A 24,778-nucleotide genomic window follows, 5' to 3' on the forward strand; every position below is an offset into this window, starting at 1 on the left:
TTTGATACCCGGAAATAAGATCAGAGTGAGAGCTCTTCCCCTCTGTTGCTCTATCTTTGGTCATCCGCCTCGCCGTGTGAACGTCACACGTTGAGACGCGCATGGAAGTTCGTCACCGTCGCCGTCGGACCTGCTGGATTTCTCGAGCTTCTGATCGGTTCCATTTTTGTTTGGGTTCAAATTAAGACAGTCGGCGACTTGCCCTCGTAATCACTTGTAGATAAACAAACACATCGAGGATTTAGTCGCCTCTTTAGACGGACAACGGAAACAATTCGGCAAAGCGAAAGTTGAGAGTCGAGATGAGTGTGGAGGCGTACGGGCCGAGCTCCCAAACCCTCACCTTCCTGGACACCGAGGAAGCAGAGTTACTCGGAGCAGACACCCAGGGCTCCGAGTACGACTTCACCGACTTTACGCTTCCAAGCCAGACGCAAACTCAAGGCCACACACAGAGCCAGCTGGACAGTCAGGTTTGAGGCTTTTAATTTCACAGGAAGGCGGCATAAAGCGCAGTTTACCAACGTTAGCCTCGGTTAGCTAGCCGACCCAGCGATGCATGTTAGCCCGCTATTATTGGATCTAGCACACCTAGCTCTGTTAGCTAGCTGTTACCGCTAGCTGGCTGCAAGCTGATCGCCACATCCTAAACTCACAAAGTGATATTACTCGGCGTAGCACGTTTGTTTTGCACTGTACATACGGAACCAAATTCACGGGTTATACTGTAATAACCAAAAGATGTGTGTGAAGATCGCTGTCAGTCACTCAGCTTGTTATTATCATGCTTTTTTTCGCGCTGTGTCCCTTTTTGCAGATTTGGCGTTAGCATTGAGTTTGTTGGGTAAAGCTTGTGTGTGTTTTGCTGCAGGTTAATGGTCCTGATGAAGGTCTTTTAAATGGTGGTCTGGATGACTCTGTGTCCAAAGCCAGCCAGCTGTTGGCCGAGCTCAACTTTGAGGAAGATGAAGAAGACACGTACTACACCAAAGACCTGCCTGTGCACGCGTGCAGGTACATTGACACGAGCCACACCATGTCAGGATGTCACTTTACATTTGATCACGTGTGAAATTGAAGTTGATAATACACAAGGCTGTGTATGCTCACTCAAAAGCATGTGTTTACTTCCTCCTTTATTGAGCATGTTGTCTGTTTGGCATCCCCCAAAAGAAAACTTTTTTTAAATGAGTAGAATATGGCTTTAACTGCACTTATAATTATGCTGTTTTTTGCTTTTCTTTCAGCTACTGTGGGATCCACGATCCAGCATGTGTTGTGTACTGCAACACCAGCAAGAAGTGGTTCTGTAATGGACGTGGCAACACATCTGGCAGGTGTGCTGTCTCCTCATGTTTACCTTATCACCTCACATATCAGCATCAGAACATCAGCTGCTTATGTAGCCAGATAGATGTTACTTCACGCCCAACTTAAAGTCTTTACAATGAAATATTACAACTATGAATGATCTCAAACTGCCCCGCTTTTTACCTTAAAAATGATGGTCTTGATGGTTCGTCGTCTGCAGAAACTATTATTGAAGTTGCATTTTTAAATCACATTGTAGGTCCATCTCCCATCTGCTGCTGACATAAAGCAATGCAAATTAAAAGTAGTCAAGTGATCTATATTGTCTGCTTTGTTGTTGTACTAGTTATGTATTTGCATGCTTACTTAAAATTGATATATGCAGCCATGTTATCGAGACACGTTTTTAACGGTTTTCTTCATGGTCTTTCTGACAGTCACATTGTGAACCATTTGGTGAGAGCAAAATGCAAAGAGGTGACGCTGCATAAAGATGGGCCACTGGGCGAGACAGTGCTGGAGTGTTACAACTGTGGCTGCCGCAACGTGTTCCTCCTGGGCTTCATCCCAGCCAAGGCCGATTCTGTGGTGGTGCTACTTTGCAGGTAAGTTTTATTTTTACGTAATTATTTTAAGTTTATATTCAATATATCTCCAGCCAAGTATAAATCAATTATTAAAAATGATTATTTAAAATAAAAGAGCTTTAACACTGTTCTCTGAGAACAGTTTTTCAATATTTTGAAAGTTTTCAAGAGAGGTTAAGATTTCTAGTTGAGTTTGCTGTTTAGCTCAATCCAAACTTGCAGGATCTGAAAGGTTTGAAGTTCTAGTTCTTGATGATTTGTTGGCATGACTGGTAACATTGGTGATGCAGTTAGTGGTAACCATTTTTGGGTTCAGGTGACTGGGACTATGAAGATAATTTTCTCTGATGTTTGAGTGCCAGAGGGGCAGGGCTCCAGACTCACTTTTTGCATTGGTTGTACTGGTGCGCCTAAGTTTTTTTTTTTCTTTAGGTGCACCAGCACAAAATTTAGGTGCACCCAAATTTTTCATTGCGTCGCCTTTAACGCCATAAGGTCACCTTTTTATCGCTCTCCATAACTTTCATATAATGTGAATGATTTTTAAACAAGAATAAGGTGTAGAGCAGTCCTATTGGGTCGGGGGCCGGATTTGTTCAAATGAGACCTCAAGTGGGCCGGACTAATTTTGCAGACATCACTATAACTCAACACATGGATATATAGGCTTATGTATGATTAGAAAAAAAAAAAAAAAGACAAAAAAAGGTAATTGTACAGAAAACTGCATGTTAACGCGTAAAATGTAAAAGTACATTAAGCAGAGGGGTTAACTCTGTCATTGCAAACTGCATATTGGCACATGGAAATATTTAAATGTACCACATTACAGAAGAAAACATGAATAATTATGTTTGTTTGAGATTATTATATTATGTTTTAATATTGCTGTTCAAGGTTATAGAAACTTTGACACAGGTTATTCTACCTGCCCTGGGATCAGAGAGAGAGAGACTTTAGATGTGTGTGTGTCAGGCCACAGCACAGTTTGCACTCGTTAAGGTTCATTACAGATAAAACCTGCTCACATGAATAAGTTTTCACAAACACACAGAGTGTCTTTGATGCAAAGACTGAAGTCATCTTTAGGTATTTTAGTGTTAGGCATTATAAAATGATAACATGTTTCCAAACCAACAGACTTGAATTTATCCTTCAGCGTTGCGCACTGCAGTCTGATCAGCTCCGTGTGGAGTGCACGTTCTTCAACTAAGTAAACTCAGTTAAAAGACTTTTGATATGAGTCTGGCAGTCCGTTCTTCTACGTGTCCGCAATATCGTAATCTAACTCTGTCACTGACTTTTTATGCGCCACGAATCTGTGCCATGTCCATGCGCAATTCGAGGAAGCATTTTAGCGCTGCTCCTCGGTTAAACCAGCGGACCTCTGCATGATCGGACAGCCTGTGCGTGATATCGTTTTTGGATTAGAATGAAATGTTCAGTAATAGTTATATTTTTACGGTCTGATGAAAGCTGGTGATAAAGGCGCAACAGCAGGCTGTAGAAGTGATGTCGCGCTGTTTGGCTCAATCTAAACTTGCAGGACCTGAAAGGTTTGAAGTTCTAGTTCTTGATGATTACTGGTAACATTGGTGATACAGTTAGCGGTAACCATTTTTGGGTTCCCCTTCAAATCCCCTTTATGTCACACAGAGGTTCACGCGGTAGAGCACAGGACAGATGGACCGGAAACAGCACATCAGAACGAGCCACATAAGTCTGGATCATTTGCGCGACAGCTCGCTTTTTTCTCCCTCTGCTCTACACAGGCGTTAATACCAAGTAGCAAACTCTGGTGTTGAAAAATGAAGCCAATACGGAAGTGCAAAATTCTGCAGTTTGTCGAGTATCAGCTTGAGGCTGACTGCAGACTGCCGATAGCCTAGCTGTTATGTCGTTATGCCCCATGTACAATCCCATTGACTGTGGGTCCTATCCAATTAATGCAAAAATGCCGAAAATGGCAGTTTTTACAACAGAACTTAACAAAAATGGTCTGATAAGCTCATATCTCCTACGGCACACACTGTACGGGGGTATACATTTTTTGATAACTCATCTGTGAGAGAGAGAGAGAGAGATACAAAAATAAAATACATCGGAGAACAACACAGAGAATATGACAGCTACTTTGTGGCTTATATTGAGTCATTTTAGTCAGATACAGACATGAAACTCGGTCACACTGGCCAAATGAACTGGACTTTAGGGTTGAAGCGTGCTTGGGCACGGTATGGATGGCCAGTGTGACCGCGCCCTAAGTATTTACAGCCTATGGTTTTGTAGTAGCGTCTGACACATGCTCTGCATCCTTCTGTTTACGATTGTTTCAAAATGGTTAAATATTAATAAGTCATGTCTACAAGAGGATCGCAATAGACTCACTGGAAACATTTCACAAGTTGTGTTATTTAGACAACTTTATAAAACTGCTGCTGAGTATTGTAAAAAGATCAGACGGAGACAAATGCTAGTACCAAAGAAGGATGGAAGCATAAGGTTCTGCATTGATTTCAGGTACCTGAATTCAATTTCGGTGCCTGCATGTGTATGTTTCGATAATAGAATGGAAGGGAAGCAACGTGAGCAGATTAAAGTAGTCTGTGAACAAAACCTAAAATAAGTTTTGGAATAAAGCACAATTAACAAAAAACACAATTTTACCTATTATAAATAAGTAATGTTGAATATTTATTCGACGATCGTTCCTGTTCTACCTTATTTATTGAATGGTTAAAGAGCTTATATTAATAACATAGGTCAACTCTATACTTAATATTTGTGTGTAATATGATGAATATCCTGCTTTGTTGTCTGATGTTGATCACATCCCTGATCACTATGCAGTTCCTAGGTATTCTTTCAAAATGGGACTGAACAGTTATACAGATTTAAGCAGTCAGCAATTTACTCTGCAGGTGGTGCTTAAGGAACTCCCTGCTGATGACCTGTAACTCGTGCTTCCAGCTTTGTGGCATTAATTTAACCCTTTGTATGGTCAGAAGATCTGTGAGAAACACTCTAGGAAGACATCCCACACATAAGCTCAGTTCCTGTCTGTATGCAATTTGTATATCCATGCAGGCAGCCCTGTGCTAGCCAGAGCAGCTTGAAAGACATCAATTGGGACAGCTCACAGTGGCAACCACTGATCCAGGATCGCTGCTTTCTATCCTGGCTGGTGAAGATCCCTTCGGAGCAGGAGCAACTTCGGTCCCGTCAGATTACTGCCCAGCAGATCAACAAGCTGGAGGAGCTGTGGAAGGTAAGTGGCTGACAGGCAGGGAAGCTTTCTCTCCAGGGTTACTTAACTCATGGTCATGCTGTGATGGATTGTATATTTTAACAGTAAACCATTGCAAAAGGCTTGTAAAAAGCAGCTAATTACGGGCATTTGTTTCCACAAGTTTGGGACTGGATGTGTGAGGTACGTTTTATTGACAGTTTCTTTGATTCTCTCAGGACAACCCAAGTGCCACCTTGGAAGACCTGGAGAAACCGGGAGTGGACGAGGAGCCCCAGCATGTGCTGCTGCGCTATGAGGACGCGTACCAGTATCAAAATATCTTTGGCCCTCTGGTCAAACTTGAGGCTGACTATGACAAGAAGCTAAAGGAGTCTCAGGTACAAGGAAGCACCTTACGGTGACGTCTTTTTTTTTTTGTCAGACATAATGCAAAACTCTATAATTTTTTTATTATTATGTTTCGGCATCTCAATCGTTTTTTCGATTAATCTTTACCTTTTCTTTTATAGACCCAAGACAATATAACTGTCAGGTGGGACCTGGGTCTGAATAAAAAGCGGATTGCCTATTTCACACTGCCCAAGACGGATTCAGGTGGTAATTCTCAATTCCTTACTTCCTCCCAGTGGTTCTCTGGTCCAGATAGAGCCCCTCCCCATCCCCATTCAGTCTTCAGAGTTGCACGCAACCTCCCCAAACCCTGCATCTTTTGGTGGCATGTGTGCTTGGATTTGTTTTTGCCTTTATTTTTGTAATGGGGTCTTGTGCTATTTTGTGCGTGCACGGTACTGTATCCTTTGGTTCATGAACATTGACCATCCTCCCTAGATTATTTGTTGTGTGTTATTTTTTAGCGCAGAAAGATTTCTAACTTGTGTCCGTGTATCCATCCCAGATATGAGGCTCATGCAGGGTGACGAGATCTGCTTGCGGTACAAGGGAGACCTGGCCCCGCTGTGGAAAGGAATCGGCCATGTCATCAAAGTTCCTGACAGTATCCTTTATAATCATATCAGTTGTATACAAATAATTTATTACATTACATTGTCCTCAAATCTTTTATACAGGCACATATACTGGTTTGTAAAGGTAAAGCTGCTAAGTTTTAACTACAAAGGTCTAGTAGAGACTGGAGGTACCTTCATGATGATGTTGATTACCTTAACTGCCTGTTTTTAAAGACTATGGGGATGAAATTGCCATTGAGTTGCGGAGCAGTGTTGGAGCGCCTGTTGAAATCCCCCACAACTTCCAGGTGGACTTTGTGTGGAAGTCCACTTCCTTTGATAGGTATGCTAACATTTTATATCCTTATATTGTCAATGTGATGGAAACGTTTATCTAACTCTCTACGTCACCATATTCATCCACAGTTCATAGGACTTATCATTCATGATTAAGATCATTGGTTCTCAACCTGGGGTCAGGTTGAGACCAACTGCTTTACAGTATGTAATTGTGTATGAATTGCAGATGTCTGTCATTTTTAAAATAAAGATGTTGGGTCAATTTTACTCTGTGGGTAAAGGCTTGTAAGTAAGTGATAATGACCGACACTTGTACATGTGTTGCTGCAGGATGCAGAGCGCCCTCAAGACATTTGCAGTGGATGAGACATCTGTGTCTGGATACATTTACCACAAACTGCTCGGACACGAGGTAGAGGATGTCACCATCAAGTGCCAGCTTCCAAAGCGCTTCACTGCCCAGGGCCTGCCAGACCTCAATCACTCACAGGTCAGACCTCTTCCCTGTATTTAAAAAAAAAAAAAGTGTGTTGTATTTACTGTGAATTATTCCTGGTGTCAGTGCATCAGTATAGCGCTGCTATTTTAAACAGGTTTGAATAACAAACAAAGTATTTGACTTTCACGAAGAAGAGCAAGCCTCTAATTAGGTGGTCAAAACCTTGCATCCGTTTTTGTTTTGATGGGGATTTGGATCCCAAACCATCATTATAATTATGTTTTATTAATTATAAGTAGATTGAGTAGAATACCAGTACAGTTTGGTCTATTTCAGGTTAGTTGTTTTGAGAAATAGTTTGATATCCATATTTCCATCACTTCATCCGGTCTGAATTCTCTTTTGTTTGTTAACTATTTGTTCAGGTGTACGCTGTGAAGACGGTGCTGCAGAGGCCTCTCAGTCTAATCCAGGGTCCTCCAGGCACTGGGAAGACCGTCACCTCTGCCACTATCGTATACCACCTGTCCCGGCAAGGCAACGGGTATGACACAAGGGACTTTTATAATTACCCACAATCAAAATAATCTTGTATAATGTTGTTTCATTGTTGTCACCCTGGTAACTGTATTTTAAATAACTGCTTCTATTCTCTCTCTCTCTCTCTCTTGTGTTTTCAGACCAGTTCTGGTGTGTGCTCCCAGTAACATTGCTGTGGATCAGCTGACTGAGAAGATTGACAAGACTGGACTGAAGGTTGTTAGGCTGTGTGCAAAGAGCAGGGAGGCCATTGAGTCTCCAGTGTCCTTCCTGGCTCTGCACAACCAGATCAGCAACATGGACAGGTCAGTGACATGCAGGGAAATCAACCTCAGATGAAGCTAATTTGTAGATTCCTCCATTTTTTACAAGTTCAACTATTGGATCACATATCAGCAGTTTGGTGAAATTGAAGTTTTGGCAGTGTGGGAATACTTAACCCTGATTTATACAACTTATGTCACAGTTCGTACTCTGTAATACACTAGGTACCAATGAGGATGGCTTCATTGAGTTTCCACTGTCAACAGAAGTTCATATTGTAATTCTACTTTGAAACAGAGGAACAAGAGATTTCTTAAAAGTCCATTTATGACACCCATAGTCCCAAAAGATTACAGTTGCCTCAGTGTGTGTTCTCTGATTCCATCCTGATGTGTGTTTTCTCTCTGCAGCATGCCAGAGCTTCAGAAACTCCAGCAGCTGAAGGATGAGACTGGTGAGCTGTCGTCTGCTGATGAGAAACGCTACAGAGCTCTGAAACGTACAGCAGAGAGGGAGCTGCTCATGGTGAGGAGGAGTTCTAAAATGTTATAACAATAAAGTTTAACACTGACATATTTGTTCATGGTAAATGCTTCTCTGTTGTAGCGCCTGGTAGTTGTAAGCTTAAACCAAGAGAAATAATCTTCAATTTTCATGCACATCTACTGCAGTTTTGGCCTCAAAATCTGATATTGTGTGTTCTCATTATTCTGTACGAGTAATCAATTTGGCCACAACCAGTGATGCAATAACTACAAGCTTGTTTCTTATCTTTGTGTGGTTTTCTTTGACCTTGCCCTGTTTTTTTACAGAATGCTGATGTTATCTGTTGTACCTGTGTCGGGGCTGGTGACCCACGTCTGGCCAAGATGCAGTTCCGCTCAATCCTGATTGACGAGAGTACCCAGGCCACAGAGCCAGAGTGTATGGTGCCTGTGGTGCTTGGAGCTAAGCAGGTAAAAATACATGCTTACAGTTAATCTACAATAGTTTCTGATGATGAGACTTTCCTTAACATTCATGAACAAAAACATCCTACTTTATGCTCTCATGTCAACTCAAGCTCTGGTGTGTCACCTTTCTGTTCACAGCTCATTCTGGTGGGCGATCACTGTCAGCTGGGTCCAGTGGTGATGTGTAAGAAGGCAGCCAAAGCAGGTCTTTCCCAGTCCCTGTTTGAACGCCTGGTGGTCCTGGGGATCCGTCCGATTCGCCTGCAGGTTCAGTACCGCATGCACCCAGCACTCAGTGCCTTCCCATCCAACATCTTCTACGAGGGCTCCCTGCAGAACGGTGTAACTGCAGGTTTGTCAAAAAGCACCTACTTTTCTGGTTTAATGGGGGTTGTAAATACATTTTCCATTGAGCTGGTGCAGTAGCTTGTAAAATAGCCACAAACCTATGTAAGAAAAGAAATGACTAATCATATATTTTTCTCCTTCACAGCTGACCGCATCAAGAAAGGCTTTGACTTCCAGTGGCCGCAGCCAGATAAGCCCATGTTCTTCTATGTCACTCAAGGCCAGGAGGAGATTGCCAGCTCTGGAACATCCTACCTTAACAGGTAACCTCACTTGTTTTTTGTGTAACTTTGTTTATGTCACAGCTCTTAATAATTTGTATTACAGAAGAGTGCATTGAATGCTGTTGTTTGGAAAGAACTAGCTCTTCTTTCCCAACTAACCTGTTATGGCAGGCTGATATAGTTGCAAGGTCAACCTTAATGGTTGATAAAGTCTTTTTCTGGTCAATCTTGTCATCGGGAATGATGGAACACTGAAGGTGGATTCACTTCACTTCACATCAATATTCCTTGAAAGTCATGATTCTATTTTCATGAATGAATCTTGTTGGGGAGGGATGAAAGTTCAATCAGAGAAGATTTTTTCTTTTAAAGGTTATGCAAAGCTGAGGTGCCAAAGACATGGCTGACATAAAAGCTACAACTAACTAATTCACTCCTTTATCCTCAGATGCGATTTCCTTCATACTGAACAGTGAATTAATTAATTGATGTTGGTGTCTTTAAGGACTGAGGCTGCCAACGTGGAGAAGATCACCACCAGGCTGCTGAAGGCTGGAGCTAAACCTGACCAGATCGGCATCATCACCCCGTACGAGGGTCAGCGCTCCTACCTGGTCCAGTACATGCAGTTCAGCGGCTCCCTGCACACCAAACTCTATCAGGTACGTCATATATAATCATGTAGATGTAGCTGTGCTTCTTGTATGAAACAGATGAATGTTACCAAAGTCATTAAAAAAGGAATCCTAAAGGGGGCGCTGATAGCCTAGCGGTTGTGACGCGTTCACCATATACAGAGGCTATAGTCCTCAGCGCAGCCGGTGTGGGTTCGAATCCAACCTCAGCCCTTTGCTGCATGTCATCCCCTACTCTACTCCCAACATTTCCTGTCTCTCTTCAGCTGTCCTATCTAATAAAGGCAAAATGGCCCAAAAAATATCTTGGAAAAAAAAAGAGAAAAAAATGGAGTCCGAAAGGAATTTAAGAAACTAAGAGACAGAGTCGAGAACACATTGGAATTCTTATAGATTGTAAACTTGAGTTATCATTTCTAGTGTTGGACATCATGTAGTCCACTGATTTAACGATGGAATCTTCCCCAAATGATCATCTCCCCCTGTCCCACTATAGCAAGTGGAAATTGCCAGCGTGGACGCTTTCCAGGGTAGGGAGAAGGATTTCATCATCCTGTCCTGTGTCCGAGCTAACGAGCACCAGGGCATCGGCTTCTTGAATGACCCGCGTCGTCTCAACGTGGCGCTGACCAGAGCCAAGTAAAAACCTCTTATTTGTTAAAACGTCAAAAGGTGTAAATGTGGCACAGTAGATTCCCCGTAGAGACTCATAATTGAATTATTCATTTTGTGCTGTGAATGAAGGTATGGTGTGATCATTGTGGGGAACCCCAAAGCCCTCTCCAAGCAGCCTTTGTGGAACAACCTGCTCAACAACTACAAAGAGCAGAAAGTCCTGGTGGAGGGACCCCTCAACAATCTGAGGGAGAGCCTCATGCAGTTCAGCAAGCCTCGCAAGCTGGTCAACACCATCAACCCTGTGAGTACCACTAACAATTGTTTGTGTATCATCATGTCCTGGACATAAACATCGAGAGTCGGTGACAAACTCATGACGGCCAAAATGGTATCAGGGAGGATCAGCTGTAGGCAGTTTTTCTCATCCTTGAATCAGACACAGAATGAATAACAGGTATTCAAACATTTGTTAGTCTTTTCACCTGTTCACACACATCAAACTGAAGTGTGTACCTGTGTAGAGGAGAGCAATAAGTGGATTAATGGATAATAGAGTGACATACTCAGGTCAAGGGCCGATAATCAGTAATTGAAGGCTTAATTCTCTGGAGTATGCAGCTGTTCAAAATGGTTATTGTGTAATGTTTTCCAGGGGGGACGTTTTATGAGCACTGCGATGTACGACGCCCGTGAGGCCCTCATCCCTGGCTCAGCCTACGACCGCAGCAATACTGGTATGTATTTAATATCGTGTGGTTTGACATAACAAAAATCATCATGGGGAAAAACTGTCAAGTTAAACTATGTCTGTCCATAAACCACAAATCTCATGGTTCGGTTCGGGTCACCAATTTTTTATCACGGATCAGATTGGCCCAAAAAACAAAGATATTTATGATATAACCTTTCTACTCAAACTTTGCATTTTTACAGCATTAAAATTCTAAATGTATCTCATTGAAAATACTGAAAATCTGAGCTCAACAGTCATTAATAATATTAACACAAAAAAACAGGAGCTCTGTATCGTCTACCTGAGGGGAGGAATATCAGTATTTGTTACCCCACGTCAGTGCCATCAACTTTTCAAACAAAACTGCTGCTGTTGTCTACAGTAATCTTTTTTTTATTTTTGGCGTGCGTTTGGGGACTATTTCTTTGGTATTTGGACCGTACACCGCTACCAACTAGAGCAGGCTGTTGAGTCACTGATGTCACACTAGACGATTGCTGCCTGATAAATACAGACGCGGTGAGATGAAACGGAGAAATGTCTCGGCAGCATTTGATACAAAGTCACCATACACACTGAAGTATCAACACTTTATGCCCTGTTTATAAGTTAAAGTCTGTGGAAAAAATATGTTTTAAAAGACTGAACTGTCTTCCTATTATGATATTGTATATCCATTGCGCATGCACACCTCACGTAAACACTGCCTTCACCAAGACTCTGACCAGGAATTAAGCGCCAACGCAATCAACTGAATCAATTCAATTGCACCATGTTGATAAACTTTCCATCGATCCGTAGATCATGTGACCAGAAACTGCTGGGGATGATCCGACTGGATCACGGATCAACTGTGATCCACTTCACCACTCTTATGAACCTTGATCTGTGTGTTTTCTTACAGCCGGCCGGCCATCCAACATGTACTTTCAAACTCATGACCAGATTGGAATGATAGGGGCAGGCCCCGGTCACATGGCCGCCATGAATATTCCAATACCCTTCAACCTGGTGATGCCACCCATGCCTCCTCCCAGTTACCTGGGTCAGACCAATGGCCCTGCAACAGGTAGCGCACAGCAATGAGACTCCAATAAACTGTTACAGGGATGTTTAAGAGTTTATTTTGATACAGTTTGTAAATGGTCAAAAATAATCTAATTTTTCCATTGAGGTCGTGGAGCTATGAAGGGTAAACCTGGGCGTGGAGGGCGGCAGAGGCTCCGAGGCCCGGGGAACCAGGGTGGCAGTCATGGTAACGGACCAAACAGTCAGGCAAGCCAGGATGGGGCCTCCCAGTCCTTCTCCCAGGGGCCGCTGACACAGGGCTACATCTCCATGAGCCAGCCCTCTCAGATGAGCCAGCCTGGACTATCCCAACCAGAGCTGTCCCAGGTAACACCAATGTTACTCCAACACTTATTTTCGACATCATTTTTGAGCTGTATCTTTGTTGCAATAGTTTGTGTTCATCATTGGATTTGATCTGGAATAATATAACAGGAGAAGAAATTAAATTGATGAGATAGAGCTCATATGGGTTAGATTGTAACTTTGTCTCTGTTCTCATGTTCTCCAGGACAGCTACCTGGGCGATGAGTTCAAGTCCCAAATCGACGTGGCTTTGTCCCAGGACTCGACTTACCAGGGTGAACGTGCATACCAACATGGTGGGGTGACTGGACTGTCACAGTATTAGAGTGTAAGTACATGAAGGTGTGTTTGAAGTTACAGGATGGTATATTAGAAGTGTGGTCTGTGGAGCAGTTTTCCTGTTTCCTTACTGAATTTGTTGCTCTCTTCAATGATTGTGTGCCACCCCACCAGTTCTATCCGCATACAGAATTTTAATTTTCATACCATCCACTGTTACTCTTATCACTTTTTTTGACTGAATATGTCTAACTGAAACGTTTAGATGTGTTTCACCTTTTTAAACTGTTGAGAATTCCTCATTGTAACAGTTTCCAGCTGATGATTTGTTGATTTTGTGTCTTTTTGTGTCATTGTCTGTTGATGTATCCTCCCTGCACTTCTGAGGTTTTTGTCAGTCCTGTAACTAATCTAAAATGTACTTGTCTTCCATGATGTAAATGGTCTTTGTAATGATTTTGCGAGGCGCATATAGTCTAGCAGTTAGGTCGCGTCCCATGTACGGAGGCTGTACTGTAGTCCTCCAAGATAGAAGTCTGACCTGTGGCTCCTTTCCCGTATGCCATTATCCACTCTCTCTCTCTCTCCATGGTTTCCTACTTTATCCACAGTCGATGCCCCGAAATATCTCTTAACCCTTTGTTTTTTCAAGCTACACATTCAGGTCTCTGTTATTATTATGTCGTGGACAAAAAGTAAAATAAACTTGTTTTGTGTCTTTCAGGTCACTTGATGATGGGAGCTAGGCTTGAGCTGAGCTTAGTTCATCAGCTTTTTAATCTGGGAAATAATAAAAACATAAAATGGATACCTGTTTTCCTCTGCTACAACCGAAGCACCACCGAGTGAAAGCGACGGGATAGCGAAACCAAACCAATGACCAGCGAGTGAAATAAGAGGGTAGAAGAAGAAGAGAGCACGAACGGACGGGCAAGAGAGGCCGAGAGAACAAGAGAGAGGCAGGGACAGCTGTCCGTGCAAAGTGAAGGAGGGAAGTCGAGAAAATGGCAGCGAGTGGTCGGGCTGCTGAGGGAAACAGAGGGGGAGATCTCAAGGGTCTCATGGGAATCCAAAGAGGCCCAACTCCCAACAAAATAATCCAGCCAACCCCTTCAACCCACAGCCTCCAGGGAAGGAAGCAAAGCTATCTCATGTTAAGATGGACATCAAAGCTTTCCAGCTGAATCTGAATAACCTTTTATCCAGACTTGCAGGGGGCATTATTTCCGGAAGCCACTGAACAAGCGACACAAAATCCCCAAGCTAAAAGCGTCAGCTACTCAACATTTATCGATTAAATTTGGTTTGTAATGGGAGGAAAGTGGCAACAAATATCTTCTAATGGGCCCCAAAAACCTCAGCAGCCTCTGAAGGGGGCAGCAGTCGACACCCTCCGGGAGAGGAAGTAAAAACACGGTTTCACGGCTTGAGACTGGGATTAAAGAGCCTTGAAGTGAAATACCTTCTGTTTGCCTCAAGAACCACTGGCTCAATCACAACCTCTTACATGGGGTGGTTTCAGCCACGTCAGTGGTGGAGCAGCACAGGGGATTTCAGACTGTTTTCCAAGGCATGACACGCGAATCCCACTGATTTCGCGATCATTGGACAGTTGTTTCTTCTCTGAAATACCTTTCTTATCACTGAGCACAAAATTGCAAAAAAAGTAATTGAAACTATCAAACATGACCAGCATTGAATATTCAACTCAGTGTCACTTGATGTTTCAGTGAAAGCTTTTCCTTATTTTAATCTTTGAAAGCAAGTGGTTGTTGATGTCCCACAGTGCTTCATGACCAGATGTCTTTCTTTTTTTTTAACACTCTGTACGCTTAGATTGGCAAATGCTCAAATGCTTTGCGTTGATTGATTCCTTAGGAGAGATGTGGACTGTCAACACTCGTCACACAAATCCCTGCTCGACATGACAGAAGCCAAACATCATGAGCAAAGAAAGATGACGTGTGAAAGATGAAGTCGAGGCTTACAGCGGGTTGTGGCAATCAATCCACCACAGGTAAGGAGTGGAAAAGGAAGGTGGCTAACAGAGAAGATAGCATTTCCAGATCTGGAAAACATATTCAAGTCTTTGCCAGAGTTAAAGCCTTAGAGGGAAACGTGGCGTTAAGACTGTTCTGTTTCAAAAAAAGGATTGTGTTAACCAAGTGTCAATTACACAGCATTTTATAATACGCGAATGATGTTCCCACCCGAAATCTAAATGATGGCCATACTGCCCAGCCACAGTATTCGAAAGATGACAAAAAGAGGGTGACAAAATAAAACTTTCACAAAGCAAACATGTCGTAACATGACCCTATAATTAAGAAATGGACATGATCTGAAAAATGTTTTGGTTGTTATGTGAGTTCAGTTATTCTGAAACCTTAACTATCCCCCAGTTATTAACAGCGGGGAAGCCATCAGTAGTGTTTAGATGATGGCAAGCAGACTAAAGAAAAGTGAAGGAGAAACATGACTCAGTGCCTATAACCAATCACCTTCAGACAAACAGCTGCAGCACAAGCATGAATGTAGTTAGAATCAAACTACCAGCATAATAAACCTTCCACACCAGAGGGCTCAACAAACCCACAGACAAAAAAAACTTTGTTACTTTTTTTTTTTTTTTAATTTTAATCAGGCCTGGTCATGATGAGATCACTGAGCTCAGCATCAGGGTTGTTTCTCAAAGGATGGGCGGATAAAACAAAACAAAAAGCCACCTTCCTTCTCTGTGGAGTAAAAACGAACAGAGGCTGGTAGAATTTATTTTTCCTTCTGTGGACTTTTGATTTGTGTAAAGCTGTTTAGCCTGCATTATGTATTTCATGTAGAGTTCTTCTGGGATGTACTTGGATCTATAACCCTCTTCCAGGAGAACTTTGTGAACCTTGGCTGATCTAAACATGGCTTTTTTTTCTGACGATTTGCTGCTTTGTGTCGTTTTTTTTTGTTTAGTTGGTTGGTTATTTAGCCATTTTGTGTAGATTTCCTCAAATCTGTTATTGTAGCATTTAGCTGCCTTCAGGAATGAGGCAGAGGCTGTTTTCCTTTGTTAGTTTTGTGTCTTCTCCTTTTACTCTGAGGGATTGTAGTTGATTAACTCTTCCAGGGAACATACTTTCTGATCACAGTAAGAATGTACTTCACTGTTGTTTAGCCTTCTCATCTCAGCCGTCATGTGACAATCATGTTACGAGTACATGTTGCCATGTTTAATTGACTTAGAAGTAGTTGTTTTGTTGACGGTGTGCAAAAATATCACCCTGTTCCACCACTGAAATCCTAACATGTTATAGCTTTAAAAACCTGCTGCCGTAATATTATTGCTTTGGTGTTCTTTTTCCATCTTCTGAGCCATAATGAATTTGATCATTGAGAAAGTGATTCAGCTGTAGATTAGTTGTAAAACATTTGGATCCAGACTCTTGATTCTCATCAGGAGGCAAAAATGTAATCAATGGACAAGAGAGCTCAGTATGATGTAAATAATTTGAAATTGTCTTTTTTGCAGTGAAGTTTGATCACATGGTTGTTTCTTGTTAAACTGAATCAATAAAGGCTTTCAATTTGAGCACTTTGTATGGCATGAAATCCAGTTATTTATTAGGAGAGGCTCACAGATAGGAATCTTACAGATACTGTACAGTAATAAAACTTTTATTTACATGCGTCAGAGCAGTTTTCACGCTGTTGCCTCTGCCGCCTTTTTCATCTGTTTTCTCTTCATTAGTTTCTTCTTCAGCTGTCCATGCTTCTGTTTTTGAATGCTCTCCTGGATTTTCTGTTTGAACAGCTTCTTCTTGCTCCTGATCTTCTCCAGCTCAGCCTTCCTCTTGGCCTCCAGGTCTGGATCCTGAAACAGCAGTCAGATCACAAATCAGCCAATTGTTATGACATTGTCTCAACTGAGAAGATGTTTGAATGGGTCACTTTTTAAACAGATTAAATAAAGCCTGTCAAGGAGAAACTGTCCTCAGTTCTAAACAAACCAGGTGTGAATTAAGTGGTCTAAGACGGGTAACGCACTGTTAAGTACAAACAGGTCAATACGTTTCCTTAAAATATAGGATACATTTTTTCTAATTATTTGGTTTACAGAGAATTCCCTTTAAAAGACGTGCGAAACAAAAATAAATTGTTCAGTATTTAGCTATGTGAAACTTACCTGTAGTTTTATTTCCCTGGACAAATAGACTTAGGTTGTGCTGGTATGAAGTTTACATTACTGCTGTTCTTCTACCAGCACCTTTGATAACTTACCTTTCCCTCCAAGATCAGCTGTTTCCTCTTGTTGATCTCCTTTTTCTCATCAAAATCTGTGGACTCCAGTTTCTAAAATGCAGAAAAGAGAATACCATCAAGGAAGAGAAATCAAGAATGCCAGACACTAACTGTCTGTCTAGAACACTAACTCAGCCGAGTAGAAAGTATGAACAGCTACATTTGAAAAACTTAGTTTCGTAATCGAGTTAATCTATCGAGAATATATTTTATGACAAGAATGTCTAAATCCCAGCGTACACTAAAATAATTTATAAAGTCTTTGTGGAATGTCAGCTCACACTGTACGATGCACGAACAAAGCTCACAAGCTTTTTAAACCGAGTCAGGCCTGCTAAACTTGAACTTAATGTTACTTTTAAACTTTCCTGTATAATAAATGGAAAATGAAATGAAACTTATGCGCTCACACTGTATGACCTGAGAGCGCACACTGTACGTGTAAAATCATGACAGAGCGTTTACAATTTACAATAGAAATACTCCCACAGATGGGAGGTTGATTTCAGTTGTTCCATATACACGGCTCAAATAGGCTGCTCCCACTCTCGCTGCTAAATCATAAATATTTCCAGTCAGTTGGAGGGCTGCAGATATTTCTGTCATTGTTTCCGTTGCTTTGGGGGCAGTCATACGACCAAAATATCAAACATGTCAGAAATGTATCTGACTATTCGGGAGCAGCTGATTGAATGGTGGTCGGCTGTCGTGTCTGAGACTACTAACAGGCAAACGGGTTTAAATGAGTCGTACTACTCAAATCAGGTCTGAAATTGTGACAGTTAAGATGTGACATAATGTCTAAACCTGCGGAGAAAAAAAAAAAAGGTAACTCACTATTTCACACTCTCGTCGAGTCACGTTGACCTGAGTGAGGATCTTCAGGACTTCTTTCTCTACCACGGGATACTCCTTTAACTTTGTTTCTGTAGTAACAGAACAAGAAGTGAAGTTAGACCACCCACACGTTTACACATACATGCAGACATTTTTACAAACTTTACAACCACGGAACGTACGAGTCTGTGCTTCGATGGCTTGGACCAGGTGGATGTCGTACTGAGTCACCAGTGTGATGGACACTCCGTTCCTCCCTGCAGAGGGAGACAACCTTTTCATGTCTGAGCTGCATTTATTGAACGATCAACCTGGTCGTAGAAGGGAGACGCATGGGGCGTTTACCAAAAGGCTAAGAAATGTTACCTGCTCTGGCTGTTCGGCCGACTCTGTGGATGTAGATCTTGGGAAGGCCGGGCGTGTTGTGGTTGATGACAACCTGGACAGTTGGAATATCCAAACCTCTGTAAAACAGAAAGGACATGACGGATATTAAAGTAAGGCTCGTTTAGCTGAAAACACTGCAGCACAACTTAAGCAAGAATCAGATCATTTTGAACTCTTTCATTTTTCACACCAGAAGGAAAAATTAGCTTAGTGGAGCGTCTTACCGCGAAGCCACGTCTGTTGCGATGAGGATTTTGTAGACGCTGGCCTTGAACTTGGCGAGGTTTGCGAATCGTTGTTTCTGGAAAAGATCAAGAGCTGCTGTTTACTAGGCAGGCCCATTCATGTGCTTTAATCCACTTTAATCCCTTACACTGACAGTTTCTATATTACCACAAAAGGCTTTGTGCTCATTCATGTCTCAGTCTTTGTGTTAGTGAAACAAAAAGGATTTCCACATCAGACACAAGCTTGTTGAGCTGTGAGGACCTCTGGTATGGCACACATCAGTCAGATTTCAGCCATTTGTTCAAAATGTTGGCGTCACTTTTGTTAAACTGGAGAGACTCCTTTAAAAGCCCGTTCTTTCTAAACTTACTGACAAAAATGTTATTGTAGGCGTGAAAGTCTTACCTGTTTCATCATGGAGTGCAGGGAGATGGTTGGGAAGTTAAATTCACGCAGCATCATGGTGAGGATCTGACAGTCCCTGAGAACAGAAAAAAAAAAAACGTTTACATGCAAACTGGCACTGATCACTCATTCTCATGTTTCAAATACATCAAAATAAATGTTTTCTCCATCTATGTACAAATAGGAGAAAAACTGTGGGCTGTTTGTCATTGAGTATCTTGTCCAGCTATCACTACAGATGTAGCCTAGATGCTTAATATTGCATATTTTCTGACATTTGAATTGTTGAGTTTCTTACTTGCAGGTGTTGGTGAAGACGATGATGGACCAGTCGTTGTGCTTGTCAGTAAACATCTGGATCAGGTGGACCAGGTAGGCGTCCTTCACCTTCTCCGGAGTCAGGATAAACCTCTGATCCAGCTCCTCCACAGTTTTTGTCCTGAACAATAATGTTACAATTCACAACAGAGTTGAGCACTGATTGAGGCTCCGTGTACAGAACGTCAACCCTGGAGCTGGTGTGGATCAAGGACCAAGATTCAAAAAGGAGTTTATGAAAAGCTATGTTTGGAAACTTTGCTCCCTCTTCTCTGCTGATCAAGTCTCGGCGGCTTCAAAGTTAAACTTCAGGGTTTAAGTGGAAAGATACTTGGTGTTAAAAGTTTCTGTGTTTTTCTGCTGCGCATCACAACCTCTATGAAATACACCTGCTCGAGTTTGTTGCTGCTTTCTGCACAGATCTGAACTCTGGAAAGCGGCCAAACATTTGTGAATAAAAAGGATAAATGCTCGCTGAACCTAACTTTACATTTCTGCTGCATGTATTTTCACAACTTGACATCCAAATGTATTTTTGCAAGAGGATAGATTAGCTGCAGCCCAGTTCAGATTACATGCAAACTGAATTTCCCGGCTGGTGCTCCAGTTTTATAAATACTTTGCAAGATTTAATGCAGAGGTGGTGCACAAAAGCCCCTTTAAATTTTGCTCTTAGTGTTTCTAAGATTTTTTTTAATTAGGATTTTAGGTTGATACTAATACATTTAGTGAAGATCCGCTTCACACAGAATTCTTACCACAGATCAAAACGATATCTTGTACTTTCTTCCTTCTCCATGACTGACTGAATATTTGTGTAAATGGTTTTCAAACCGCTGCAGTTTTACTCACTCTGACTTGCTCTCCCAGAAGTGAGGCTTGTTCATGGCGATGCCCTTCAGCTCCTGCAGGGTGTCTGTGAGTGTGGCGCTGAACAGAAGCGTCTGCCGCTTAGCCGGCAAAATCCCCAGGATGGTCTCCAGATCTTTGGTGAAGTCGGTGCAGCCTTGCTCCAACAGGCGGTCTGCCTCGTCTAGAATCTGACACACAGAAGAAAAGATCACAAGCTGTACTAGTCTACAAACACAAAACTGGGTTGGTTCAATACTTTTCAAGGCTCAAAACATACGTCGAACCTCGTATTGAGTCCTAACTAAGTCAAACATGTCTTATTTAGAGATATAACTGAGAGAAACTGTTAAAACCTGGTCCAAGTCTTTGCTCCCTCCTGAACTCACCAGAAACTGGATCTTTCTCATGCTGAAGGTGTTGGAGCTGCGGATGTGATCAGCCAGCCGCCCAGGCGTCGCTACCACCACATGTGGCTGGTTGGAGAGCTCCAAGGCCTGAGTCACCATGTCTGCCAGAAACACAACAGCCAAATGTCAGCACAGAGGAGAATCTCAGACAGGGATTTAAAAGTAAATCGCAGCAGCAGCATTGAAACACCAGGGCTTTAAACTCTGACAAACTCCTACATGAACAGATCACAAATCACACAAATCTGACTCTTGGTTGTTATCCAAAGTGATACTTGTCTGAAGTTAACTTTAAAGAGTCAAGATGAAAGCCCTGTGAACAGAAATCTGCATGCGGCAATGCTCATACCCATTCCTCCAACGATAATCAAGTCTCTCACTCCAAGAGGCTTCCCCAGGACTCGAAACTGCTCTGCAATCTGATAGGCCAGCTCCCTGCATGACATCACAATTACAATATATAAGAATAAGATGCTTAAAAATCATACAATTCTGTTCTACCTAGCTTGAGAATAAATAACATGCAGTACAGATATGATATAAAATAATGACATAATAATAATTTAAAAACAAAGCTTCCTCTGTAGGACTACAAGCTGTGTGTAGGACTACAGAGGGATTGACACAATCTTACACCTCCTGCAATTAACAGGAAGAATAATCATCCAATTAAATGTTAAAGGCAGCCAGTATTAGTAGTACCTAATTTATTATGAGTAAAATTAGATATAAGAAGAGCTGATATAAACAGCAGACACAGCACAGACCTGGTAGGAGTGAGCACCAGGCAGAAGATGCCATAAGGGTCTTCTGACAGTTTCTGCAGGACTGGAAGCACAAACGCTGCCGTCTTCCCACTTCCGGTCTTAGCACAGCCCATACAGTCCCGACCTGGAAGAAAGAAAAATCAACATTAAATAATATTATGCTACTTTTTTTATACGGTAACATTACAATCCACGAGAAACATCAAATAAGACATTGACATTTTTCTTCACAGTGATAATGTCATTTATTTTCAAGAGATCTTTTTTTTGAAAACTCGACGAAAGTCCCTAATAACATGATTATTCCTGAGAGCAGATGATTTATTGAATTATGAGTGAGATAAAGTATTGTGAGGTAAAGCAAAAACATATAAAAGGTATAAGTTTGTGGAGTAAAAGCGACCCTCAACCACCTCCAAAAATAACAATTAAAATCCAAGAAAGAGCTTGTAAAAAATATATATTAATAATGAAAATACCCTAACCCTAATGAAAATAATGTCTTGTGATGTGTTTATTTTTCTAATGTCCACTTGTGTTGATAAGTTAAAACAACAAGATATCGGTCATTTCTATCAAAAAGATACAGGTTGTTGTAATGGTTCGTTTTTACCTGACTCACTAACAGAAGCTGTCTCACCTTGTAGAATAGCCGGCATGCAATTTTCCTGCACAGGAGTGGGTTTGTTGATGCCCAGCTGCTTACACTGTTTAACCAGCCAGTCTGACAGACCGAGAGAAGAAAAGTCAGCCATGTCGCTTTTGCTTTTTCTCGTCCTCTAAGGATTGATTTCTCAGCCCGTGTGCGATATTTGACTGAATAATCACTAGAAAAAACTATTTCAATACAAAGCAACACATCCTCGTGTGTTACATCAACAGTCGCGTTATGATCACGACACGTGGGATGTTCCGCTTCTTCTTCTTCTTCTTCTTCTTCTTCTTCCTCATTTTAGGAACAGCAGACAGGACCAGGCATCGGCGCTTTGCAGCCCTCTGCTGTTTTGTTGTTGGTATAGCAAGCTTCTTCTTCTTCTTCTTCTACATATAGTGTACATATTTACAGTCTATGAGCTACACTTTCTATCCTACATGAACCAGTTTGTACTAAGTAAGCTATGACTTCTTCCCGTATCCCACACTTTAACCCCATTTGTCTCCCAATGTCCCGTCCAGGTTCCAATCTTGTCCTGTCTCTCTCGCCTTTTCTCGCAACCTTTTTCTGACTGCATTGTATTTAGCACTATGCATTATTATGTGTTCAATCATTTTCTTTTGTATTTGGCCTACAGTCGGCACATGCTTCTGAACTAAATGTCCCCATTAAATAGAGTGTTTCATGTAGGCTACCAATCAAATTAAGGAACACATTTAATGAACTAAATAGTATTCCCACCATCTTTGACGGTATGTCATACCATGTTTGTATGTGCGTAAAAAATGGTTGCACCACCTGATTTCCACTGTCAACACCTGCACAGTTCACCAAGTGTGAGCTGGATCATCTTCACCCACTCAAATGCTTAATTGTGACCAACATTTTCTATGCCCAAACCCCACCCACCTATCGCAAGCTCTGCACCAAAGACAGATGTCTCAGTGATCTTTTCCAATTTGTTTAGGAGCTCATCGCCTGCTCCCTGCTCTTCATGTGTCTACACTGAACAATGTGGATGACCTACACAAGGTGTTTTATGTTCATTGACACAGACAATGTTATTAATTGTCAAATATATAGGCAAAAAGCGGTATTCATTTGTAATTAGATTATTTTGAAAGAGAGAGCTTTTGCATTTTCTTACCAATCAAGCCCTTTTTTTTTTTTTTTAATTCAGCACTATTTATGATGAATTAAAAACGTCTTCTCTCTCCATGAAACTGAGAAATATACAAAGATAAGAAAGATTATTTATTTCTTATCCCATCATGATTTTAATGTGGGTCTACTTTTTCTGCTGCGGTCTAATTTCGCCCTGCAGGCTGCACATGTTTATATTAGCTTGAAAATGTCAGTGGTCTTTATTCAGTCGTAATCAGAATGGGCTAATGTGTGTGTGGTGGAGGGCTTACTGCCTCCTCTTTATCTCTGGCTGGTCTAAAAACTCTCACCTTAATCACTCTTTATTGGCTCTACGTGCCTTTCCTGCTGACTTTCTCCTCTCAGTGAGCTGAAATGATTGGGCCTGAAGTTGCCTCTCGCTTTAATTAGGCTGATTTTTTAATTGTTAGCCTGGCATTCAATAGTTGTGAGGAAAGCAGAATTTATGAAACTGCTGAAGGAGATAAACTACATGCAAACAGGGACAATGTGAAAAGAGCTAGGGTTGGTGTCTCTTCCTGTAGAGTGATTAAAACAGGGATGAACATATGGCCAGAAAAGCTGGACCTTTTGCAAATATATTTCTGCCATTATTTGTATTTAGATTTTAATGTGCAATCAAAAATCATTGCGATTCAAATAGCGGCTGTTTTCCTTTGACATCATGCTCAAATGATCTTTCTTATTTTTGTGTTCTAGATTAATAAGCAACTAAAACACAATGAACATTGAGAATATAGAATTGAAATCTGAACGTATTTCAAGTTAAACAACATATTTGATAAGCAATGAGCAAAATGGTTTAGCCTTCAACTAATGTTTGCGTTCGACCACTCTACCTAACATTACATTTGCTTGCTAACATTAAATTCCTGGCTAATATAACAATCGCTAGGAAATAAAATCTTTCCTGGATAATTGTGTAGTTCTAGGTCAAAGAAGCATTCTGAAAAGGAAGTTCCTATCTAACTGTGTAGTGAGTGGGCTAATCAGCTGAATGCTAGTGTTAGCTCCTGTCTGACCATAGCTACTGTATTAAGTTATCATACGTTTAAGCAACAGCACACAAGAGGGAGTGATGTTGTAGCCTACTGAATATCAGCACTGCTGTGATTCGGTTGTAGGAACAAGGCTGCAGGCCGAAGACAATCACAGCACAGCTGCTATTCAGTACAAAGTCTTGACCTTGAGTTTTATGTTGCTTTTATACAACAATTTTACAAGCAGAAAGTAGTATTCAAAATAATAATCAACAACAGATATTTTTTTTTCACTCCACTAACTCAACTAGCTCCACATCTTCACTGAAACTAGACTGTTGCCAAGCAACCCAAACATCCTTTTCTACTGCACTCTGCTACTCTGTTGGTGTCCATGGTTACCACAGACCACCGACTTAATAGTATGAACATTTATTTGTATGTTCAAAGAAATTAATTTGATCGAGGAACCAGGGAAATTACAGTCTGTTGTGCAATTCTGAGCTATGAGATTGATTAATAAAACAAAAAACACTGTCAGCAGTAAACATGAATTAAAAATATTCAGAACTCCTGGCTGAGTTGATCCATTGTGAAAAGTCCCAGTGAGTCATTGAATGCTTCTTGTCCAATCAGAATTCTCGGTCAGAACTAATTGTCGTTTAATTTAACTTGAAATGAGGCCAGAT

At 41.4% G+C, this 24,778-nt stretch overlaps 2 protein-coding genes across 2 annotated transcripts; one reads left to right on the top strand and one right to left on the bottom strand.

The window, feature by feature from the left end:
- Positions 1-83: 83 nt before the first annotated feature.
- LOC132967142 (regulator of nonsense transcripts 1-like) lies at positions 84-16,379 on the top strand. Its single transcript, XM_061033996.1, has 24 exons — positions 84-473; positions 872-1,014; positions 1,248-1,337; positions 1,749-1,916; positions 4,986-5,166; positions 5,364-5,525; positions 5,658-5,745; positions 6,044-6,142; positions 6,330-6,438; positions 6,726-6,885; positions 7,260-7,378; positions 7,515-7,679; positions 8,049-8,163; positions 8,451-8,594; positions 8,730-8,943; positions 9,085-9,202; positions 9,669-9,825; positions 10,295-10,437; positions 10,543-10,717; positions 11,069-11,150; positions 12,054-12,218; positions 12,324-12,544; positions 12,729-12,851; positions 13,527-16,379. Exons 1-23 carry the CDS (start codon positions 303-305, stop codon positions 12,846-12,848), a joined length of 3,309 nt encoding a protein of 1,102 aa, XP_060889979.1. The 5' UTR covers positions 84-302; the 3' UTR covers positions 12,849-12,851; positions 13,527-16,379.
- Position 16,380: 1 nt separating this feature from the next.
- Positions 16,381-22,189, bottom strand: ddx49 (DEAD (Asp-Glu-Ala-Asp) box polypeptide 49). Its single transcript, XM_061034008.1, has 13 exons — positions 21,931-22,189; positions 21,291-21,414; positions 20,873-20,958; positions 20,503-20,624; positions 20,117-20,304; positions 19,245-19,385; positions 18,947-19,022; positions 18,538-18,614; positions 18,293-18,390; positions 18,109-18,183; positions 17,927-18,015; positions 17,069-17,140; positions 16,381-16,661 (listed from the first exon to the last, which is right to left on the bottom strand). The coding sequence occupies exons 1-13, from the start codon at positions 22,043-22,045 to the stop codon at positions 16,491-16,493; spliced, it is 1,434 nt and encodes a 477-aa protein (XP_060889991.1). The 5' UTR covers positions 22,046-22,189; the 3' UTR covers positions 16,381-16,490.
- Between the last annotated feature and the right edge of the window lie 2,589 nt (positions 22,190-24,778).

The sequence above is a fragment of the Labrus mixtus genome, chromosome 3 (genome assembly GCF_963584025.1).
Source record: "Labrus mixtus chromosome 3, fLabMix1.1, whole genome shotgun sequence".
In the NCBI taxonomy this organism is placed as follows: domain Eukaryota; kingdom Metazoa; phylum Chordata; class Actinopteri; order Labriformes; family Labridae; genus Labrus; species Labrus mixtus.